The sequence below is a fragment of the Alosa pseudoharengus genome, unplaced genomic scaffold (assembly GCF_046254945.1).
Source record: "Alosa pseudoharengus isolate Yale_2024_CS ecotype anadromous, Long Island Sound unplaced genomic scaffold, YU_APseudo_1.1 YU_APseudo_1.1_scf_15, whole genome shotgun sequence".
Taxonomy (NCBI): domain Eukaryota; kingdom Metazoa; phylum Chordata; class Actinopteri; order Clupeiformes; family Clupeidae; genus Alosa; species Alosa pseudoharengus.
The window spans coordinates 33,904,505-33,914,504 of record NW_027468620.1 but is presented as its reverse complement, the minus strand read 5'-3'; the positions used below and the strand labels follow the sequence as shown (position 1 = coordinate 33,914,504).

The window sequence follows — 10,000 nt, the reverse complement described above, 5'->3', positions numbered from 1 at the left end:
ACTATACCAGTAACACACACACAGACACACACACAAACACACACACACACACAGACACACACCACTCTCGAGCTCAGGGCACCCATATATATATATATATATATATAATGATTCCCTCCATGCCACCCATACGTTCAATTCTTCCTTTTCAATCTCAGCATCTTATTCTCCATGTCGCATTCAATTCCAGTTTGGGACAACTGAAGTGAATTAAAACATGACACCCAATACTCGGCTCTTTAGACAGGTCGCTTTTCTATTGGCCAGCTAGTAGTTTGTAGAGGCACTCACTCAACCCAGCTATTGTCTACTTCAGAATGTCATGCCTGTGTGAGAGAGATAGATAGATAGATAGTAGATAGATAGATAGATAGATAGATAGATAGATAGATACTTTATTGATCCCCAAGGGGAAATTCGAAGGGGAAGTGCGTGTTTGTGTGTGTGTGTAGCTGTTGTCTACTTCAGAATGTCATGCTTTTGCCGTTATATATATAGCCCGGTGTGTGTGTATGTGTGTTTGTGTGTGTGTGTGTGTGTATGTGTGTGTGTAGGGGGTAAAGCTGCCCCTGTCTATCCCAGCAGAAAAGTTCTGACATTTTCAATGAACAAGTAACCACACTCCCTATCTGGACACAGAGATGTGTTAAAAAAACAACGCAAGTTTTGTTATTTTCAACACATATTGTGTTATTTTCAACAAATATTGTGTAACAAATAAGAAAAGGAAACAACACAAACTGTGTTGTCCCTATCTTGATACAGAAGTTGTGTGTGTCTGTGTGTGTGTGTGTGTGTGTGTATGTGTGTCTATGTGTATGTGTATGTGTATGTGTATGTGTCCGTGAGCATGTGTGTGTGTGTGTGTGTGAGAGTGTGCGTGTGTGTGTGTGTGCGTGTGTGTGTGTCTGCGTGTGTGTGTGTGTGTGATTTCATCAGTGTGCTGTCTGTCGCCAGGGTATTACGTGGTGAATTATTAAATGGATACTTTGTGCTAATACATAATTTCAGATCTATTATTCATGCTAATGTGTGTTCAGTTTACTTAATTGTGTTATTGACTATCAGAAGTCATTTTCAGAGAATCCTCAAGGACACAAATTTAATCAGCTCAACTCCCGCAAAGAGTGTGTGTGTGTGTGTGTGTGTGTGTTGTAGGGCTGAGGGGGGGGGGGGGGTAAGGTTCATCTAGCAATACATATATCAGACATTCTCTGTCTCTCAGTCTCCACACACACACACACACACGCACACGCACGCGCACGCACACACACGCGCGCACACGCACACACACACACACACGCACACACACACACACACAATAGTTAGATATACACAAACTTGCAGACACATACATAGTAGACATACATACACACACGCAGTGCACATACATACACACACAGTAATGATATGCACAGCTCAATCTCATTGTTTACTCATTGTTGTTTACTCGTTGTTGTTTACTCGTTGTTGTTCACTCGTTGTTGTTTACTAGTTGCTATGCTGTCCATTTCTATTTCTGTTTGTAAATTAAACATGTAACTGTTTGTTCCTTGTTTTCTTTTCTTTCAGTTTGTTTATTTAAGAGAAGGGACGTCTGGCCAGCCAGCTACTGTGCATATACACACACTAGTCATACACACACTAGTCATACACACACTAGTCATACACACACTAGTCATACACACACACTAGTCATACACACACACTAGTCATATACACACACTAGTCATATACACACACTAGTCATACACACACACTAGTCATACACACACACTAGTCATATACACACACTAGTCATACTAACACACTAGTCATATACACACACTAGTCATACACACACACTAGTCATACACACACACTAGTCATATACACACACTAGTCATATACACACACTAGTCATATACACACACTAGTCATACACACACACTAGTCATATACACACTAGTCATACACACACTAGTCATATACACACACTAGTCATACACACACACTAGTCATACACACACACTAGTCATATACACATTAGTCATATACAAACTAGTAATACACACACTAGTCATATACACACATTAGTCATACACACACTAGTCATACATACACACTAGTCATATACACACACTAGTCATATACACAGTAGTCATATACACACTAGTCATATACACACCAATCATATACACACACTAATCATACACACACTAGTCATACACACACTAGTCATACACACACTAGTCATACACACACTAGTCATATACACACTAGTCATACACTAGTCATATACACACACTATTCATACACACACACTAGTCATACACACACACTAGTCATATACACACTAGTCATATACACACTAGTCATGTACACACACTAGTCATATACACACACAACTGGGAATATTTGAATATGCCTTCCATCCATGTGTAAAACAGCAAGCAACCACGCAAATCCGTCGACTGTCAAAAATCCTGTAGTTTTCCTCGAACTTGATCGCTTGTAGGGTCATGCCATTAGACGAGGGGCCGCTCATTTATCCCCCTACATTTCTGTAAATAGACTTGACCTGCAATCGGTTCATTGGATAAACCAGAAACACATTCCCCATTCCCAGGAGGCTTTGCTCCATTCTAGCCTAGGCCTACAGTACGTTAATTTAAGATTCAACAAACAAATTAAATTGCCATTTTTTTTATTTGTGACCATGAAAGTTCTGTAACGCCTGAATAAGACAAAAATGAATTGAGATAAAAAATTAAGGCTAGCATACGCAAAAATCAGCATGGGAGAGATGTGTGTGCAGGGTAACCATGAATGACATATAGACAGTGAGCGAGTGGTATAAATATTGGTTGGACTCACTTCCTACAACTCTAAAGTGTAGATCTTCGAGATTTTCACGGCAATTCTTAATGCATCTATCACGTCGATGGCCGCGTTCGCCTCACGGACGCGATAAAACCTCTATGGGCCGGCACTCACCGCGCACATTCCTCGGCCGGCCGACCAGGAAAACTACCGATCGTCCCGATTGCCACTCCGCCCCTGAAACTATGTGTACACGAACAATGTTCTCAATGCTCGAGTTCCTGTGTAGAGACACTGATGATACTTTGATCAAAGTTTCATGTTGTGTCGAGCCTTCTCAGTGTTTTAAAAATAGCGATTTTGACGTGATCATGTATCAAAATAGTAGTGCCTCTACGATTCCCATTCAAAAGGCCATTTGACCCGAAAACGACAACACGGACAATCTTAAAAGTGGCGCTTCGGACGTAATTATGCTTTTAAACAAAAGTTTGACTTGGGTACATTGACAAAAACACCATAGGAAGCATTTTGGCGAAAGTTACGCTTTAAATCTACATCTGTCTCCGCCCGCAAACTACAAACTACTGGGTCACGACTGGATCCTCATCCACATCAACACAATAATGGCTGAATAAACTCAGAATTAAGTTTAATAATCTATAATCTAATCATGGTAATCTCAGTTCCCCAGGGCTGGATTGGGACAAAAAATCAGCCCAGGCATTTTTGGCCCGAACGGTTCACTACAATCGGTCAGGCACACTAATATCCAATCCTGGAGGTACCCTTACATATGTGTATTTAACTAAGTGCCACGCAGCAGTGCAAGTGAATAAGACCGTCCTAATTCACTCTTTCTGACTCATTGATAGTCCGAGGTGGCTGAAGTAGGCTACACAAGCTCTATATTAAAGTATAGCCCTAAACACAAGCACTTGTTTTAAAATAACGATAACAAATTAAAAGGGGCAGCCGTGGCCTACTGGTTAGCACTCTGGACTTGTAACCGGAGGGTTGCCGGTTCGAGCCCCAACCAGTGGGCCACGGCTGAAGTGCCCTTGAGCAAGGCACCTAACCCCTCACTGCTCCCCGAGCGCCGCTGTTGTAGCAGGCAGCTCACTGCGCCGGGATTAGTGTGTGCTTCACCTCACTGTGTGTTCACTGTGTGCTGAGTGTGTTTCACTAATTCACGGATTGGGTTAAATGCAGAGACCAAATTTCCCTCATGGGATCAAAAGAGTATATATACTTATACTTATGCTTAAATACTAATTTAATTTGATCGGCCCAAAACGTATGCCTGCCCACCGGGATAACGCCCGGTGTGCCAGATGACCAGACCAGCCCTGCAGTTACCTGACCAACAGCTGTTTAATGGCAAAGGGCAACTTAACAAAGTATTACATAACAGATAATTATGATACATGTGTTTTTGAGTAAACATATTTTTTTGTTATCCACTAAATTATAAATAAAATATATATTGTGTGAGAGAGAGAGAGAGAGAGTGAGTGTGTGTGAGAGTGTGTGAGTGTGTGTGTTGAGATGTATTTCCATATTTAGTATGGATTTGGATGATATACAATTTTAACTCCTGTTGCTATTATTATTATTATTATTATTATTATAGTAGTAATAGTATTGTATATTTTGTATCTTTCTTTCTATGTGTGTGAATACGTTTGTGAATAAGTGTATAATTGTAGTATTTTTTTTAAGTATTTGAATGTTATTTTATAGTGACACCACAGTTGAATACAAAGCCTGAAACTGATGTGTTGTAAGGAGACTGAATAGCTTTTGGAAATAATTAATTATTAACTGTATGTGTGTGTGTGTGTGTGTGTGTGTGTGTGTGTGTGTGTGTGTGTGTGTGTGTGTGTGTGTGTGTGTCACTTGTGCGTCTCAGTGTTTGTGTGTGTGTGTGTGTGCGTTTCACTTGTGTGTCTCAGTATTTGTGTGTGTGTGTGTGTGTGTCACTAAAGAAAGGACACAGTCTGACATATAACATAACACAGGATATATATTATTTCACATTCAGATGTTTTTTCCATAATAGGCATATTTTTTCCCCACATCTACAAATTGACAGTTTGAAACACAGTTTGTCTGTACATTTGCAAGTCGCAAGTTCAGAAATACACAAATTCACATCTGTCGCCAGGGCAACCACTCATCTTCTGTAGATTCCTCACTGATAGTCCTTCACTTCACTGACTACTCAGTTTCTCACTTGACCAATAGAAACACTCAGAGAGCTCTGCTGTCAGCCAATAGAAACGCTCAGAGAGTTCTGATTTCAACCAATAGAAATGCTCAAAGAGTTCCACGCTCAGCCAATACAAACGCTCAGATAGTTCAGTTTTTGACCAATAGAAATGGTCAGAGTATCTCACACGACGTGTAGCAATGTTCACAGTTGTAGTAAGTTCACCCCAAACGCCCCAAAAACTACAAATAAGAAAAAATGCTTTGTTTCCCTTGTGGCCAGCCAAAAATGAGCACAGAGTTTGGAGTTTTCTCAGATGGCAAGCAGAAACTCTGAGGGAACTCTCCACAGGCTGACCACAGACCAGCCACAGAAGGAATAAACACAATAGATGAGTTATTAAATAAACACAATTTGATGAGTTATTAAGTAAACACAATTTGATGAGTTATTAAGTAAACATAATTAGATGAGTTACATCCTAAACAGCATTAGAAGAGGTGTGGACGTGTGTGTGTGTGTGTGTGTGTGTGTGTATGTGTGTGTGTGGAACTGGCAAATGATGACCAACACAATAACACACCGGCAGGGCAGTCAGGTCTCCCTCCAATGGTCCAGTCGGGGGGGAAAGTGTGTGTGTGTGTGTGTGTGTGGAGGTGGGATCCAATTCATCCAGTTTTTTGGGGGAAAAGTGTGTGTGTGTGTGTGTGTGTGGTGGGATCCAATTGGTCCGTGTCCAACGGCTCAGCTCAGAGTCATTCCTTTATGTGTTAAGAAGAGAGAAGTGTGTGTGTGTGTGTGTGTGTCTGTGTCTTTGTGTGTGAGTGTATATGTGTGCTTGTGTGTGTGCATAAGTGTGTGTGTGTGTGTAAGTGTGTAAGTGTATGTGTAAGTTAGTGTGTGTGTGTGTGTGTGTGTGTGTGTGTGTGTGTAAGTGTATGTGTAAGTTAGTGTGTGTGTGTGTGTGTGTAAGTGTATGTGTAAGTTAGTGTGTGTGTGTGTGTGTGTAAGTGTATGTGTAAGTTAGTGTGTGTGTGTGTGTGTGTGTGTGTGTGTGTGTGTGTGTGTGTGGAGTGGCGTCCAGTCCTCCTTAAATCCCTCCCGAGCTGAACTGACCGCTGCGCTTCTCCTCCGCGGCCTCTTTGGGGTCGGCGGGGGGCGTGTGGGGGGCGTGGCCGGCCGCTGCGGGGGCGGGTTTGGGGGGGCTGGCTTCGCTGGGCGCCGTGGCGACGCCGTTGGCACCGACGCTGAGGAGGTTGGCGGACTGCAGGACGGCCTCGGAATGCTCGCGGGCCTTCATGCGCAGAGCCGCCACACTGGCCGTGCGGTTGCTCTGGCAACCATACGGTGGCAGGAACGACAGCCCCATGGGGTCAGGAACACAGCAGGAGCACAGGGGACCTCCTAAAACACACACACACACACACACACACACACACACACACAGGTTAGTTTCCTCACTCTAATGCAGTTTCTCCCTCATCACACACTTCTTACACACTTATTTTCATGCTGAACACACACATGCCAGCAGAGCTCACACACACATGCCAACAGAGCTCACACACACAGGACTGCACTGCCAAACTCTAAACACACTTCCTGTCACTTGGTTAACCTGCAGTAACACACACGTCTCTCACCAACACTACTTTCTACCACACCTATCAGACACACACACACGCACACGTGTCTCTAAACACACACCTATCAGACACACACACACACACGTGCCTCACTCACACACACCTATCAGACACACACACACACGCACATCTCACTCACACACACACCTATCGGGGACACACACACACACGCACGTCTCACTCACACACACCTATCAGACACACACACATGCGTCTCACTCACACACACCTATCAGACACACACACACGCACGTCTCACTCACACACACCTATCAGACACACACACATGCGTCTCACTCACACACACCTATCAGACACACACACACACGCACATCTCACTCACACACACACCTATCGGGGACACACACACACACGCACGTCTCACTCACACACACCTATCAGACACACACACATGCGTCTCACTCACACACACCTATCAGACACACACACACGCACGTCTCACTCACACACACCTATCAGACACACACACATGCGTCTCACTCACACACACCTATCAGACACACACACACACACGCACGTCTCACTCACACACCCATCAGACACACACACGCGTCTTACACACACACACATTTTTTATATTATTAATTATTATTTTAACAGTTTCAATGTCATTTACATATTCAATCTATTCATTTTCTTTATCTGGTAATTTGTAAAACACCACAAATAAACTTAACAGGCTTTGCCATTCAATTATCCCCTCCCTCTCACTCTCTCTCTCTCTCACACACACACACACACAAATACACCCTTACATCTTGCTACATAAGTTCCTTCCCCATACAACCAAGCCAGCAAGGTGAAATATATCATCTTTACAAAAACAGCAAGTGAGATACAATGGAACACATGATATTCCTAACTGGCAATGTGTATTTATCTAGTTTTGTTTGTATGTGTGTGTACATACAGTATATTTATCAAGTTGTGTTTGTATGTGTGTGTACATACTGTATATTTATTTCAGCGTATTTTGTATTAATTTAAGAGCATGGATACTTGAACAAAATATATCCATCCATGCTACCAAATAATTAATATAATAAATAAATGAATCTCCAAAAAAACTGATGAAATTATTTTTCAAAAATCAAATACCAACACAAACTGGACACTAACAACTTAGACAGTGTGTGTGTGTGTGTGTGTGTGTGTGTGTGTGTCTGGTGTGTGTGTACCAATCAGGGTTGCTGTGTCAGACAGTCACACTAACAACTTAGACAGTGTGTGTGTGTGTGTGTGTGTGTGTGTGTGTGTGTGTGTGTGTGTGTGTGTGTACCTTTCAGCGTGGTGACCTGAGACAGTGCTTGTGCATAAGTGGCCGTGTTCAACAGAGTTCCTGGAAGACAGGAGGGGAAGAAGGCTCCACCTGCCCCCACTGCTCGATTCAGACTGTTAGGAAATGCACACACACACACACACACACACACACACACACACACACACACACACACACACACACACACACACACACACACACACACACACACACACACACACACACACATCATTTAACTCAGAACCCACAAAACCTCCAGACTCTCATGTTGAAATTGTGTGTGTGTGTGTGTGTGTGTGTGTGTGTGTGTGTGTCTGTGTGTGTGTGTGTGTGTTTGTGCCTGTGTGTTGTTGATTCAATTTATTTTCTCATCTTCAGCACTTAATTCCCTATCTCAGTTTTATGACACAACATATCCAAGCAGCTGAGCATTTCAGAGCAATATTAATAAACCAGATTATGAAATACAGTTTGATCATAAAAGAATGAATAAAATAATGAATAAAGTATGAAAAGAATATAAATAAGATAAATGAACGTACTATCAGCAACAACTTCAACACAACAACATTAATAGTAACAATAATAATAATTTTAATTTGTGTGTGCATGTGTTTCTGTGTGTGTATGTGTGTGTTTGTGTGTGTGTGTGTGTGTGTGTCTGTGTTTGCGCGCATGCTTCACCTCTGATGCATCTCTAGCGGTTCCTTCTTATTGCGGTTGGGTTCCACTGGTGAGGGGTTGAGGTTCCGCGGTGGGGCGGTTCCATCTCCCAGCGCCTCCTTGCTCCCGTCCATGTCGGAACTGCCGCGTTCCGTCTTCCTCCACTTCGCCCGTCTGTTCTGGAACCACACCTAGAACCACAAGATACCATGACAACCGGCCGAGAACTCTGGACCAGACTGATCTCTGACCTGGGGTCAGTAGGCCACACACACACACACACACATGCACACACACACGCACACACACAAACACACATACACACACACACGCGCGCACACACACACACACACACACACACACACACACACACACACACACACACACACACACACACACACACACACACACACACACACACACAGCTCAGGGATAGACTCCTAATAATAATAAATAATAATAATAATCACTCCTTCAGATTATTATTTCCATCATCACTGTGTGTTTTGTTAATATTGTAAACAGTGTATCGTAGATTGTTTACATGAATATACTATACAGTATACAGATTTTAAATGAATATATTGTATTCAGTATATAGTGCATGGTTTAAATGAATATACAGTTCTATACACTATATAGTACATAGTTTATATTAACATAGTGTATATTGTACATACATAGTTTAAATGAATATACAGTACTATACACTATATAGTACATAGTTTATATTAACATAGTGTATATAGTACATACATAGTTTAAATTAATATACAGTACTATACACTATATAGTACATAGTGTATATTAATATAGTGTACATACATACATAGTTTAAATTAATATATGTAGTATAGAATATAGTACATAGTTTAAATGGTTCCTCTCCCTTGAGTTGGTGTTAGTAAAGGTTTTATTAGGCACAAACATACACTCCCCTGTATGTCACTAGTGCTCTGGGTACTGATCTGATGGCTACTGATCAGTCTCTAAAGGTGACACACACACACACACACACACACACACACACACACACACACACACACACACACACACACGCGCGCGCACGCGCACACAGACACACGCACAGGGCTGTCCATGTCTAAAGGCTGCTTGTAGGACTGGAGTCACAGAGTCAATCACCAGATCAATGGGGAAATAATCAGTAGTGGCCTGCCCAGTGACACACCTCTCTCTCTAACTCACACACACACACACACACACACACACACACACACACACACACACACACACACACGATGGGGAAATAATCAGTAGTGGCCTGCCCAGCGACACACCTCATTAGACCCCAGTACCTGGTGTGTGTGTGTGTGTGTGTGTGTGTGTGTGTGTCTGGTGTGTGTGTGTGCCCAGAGT

General features: G+C 42.4%; 1 protein-coding gene across 1 annotated transcript in view; it reads right to left on the bottom strand.

The window, feature by feature from the left end:
- Positions 1-6,104: 6,104 nt before the first annotated feature.
- drgx (dorsal root ganglia homeobox) overlaps positions 6,105-10,000 on the bottom strand; it is a 7,391-nt gene continuing 3,495 nt past the window's right edge. The window contains exons 4-6 of the mRNA XM_076285231.1: positions 8,645-8,814; positions 7,961-8,073; positions 6,105-6,418 (exon numbers count right to left, since the gene is read on the bottom strand). Coding sequence (XP_076141346.1) covers positions 6,105-6,418; positions 7,961-8,073; positions 8,645-8,814 — 597 coding nt within the window. The remainder of the gene's footprint in view (positions 6,419-7,960; positions 8,074-8,644; positions 8,815-10,000) is intronic.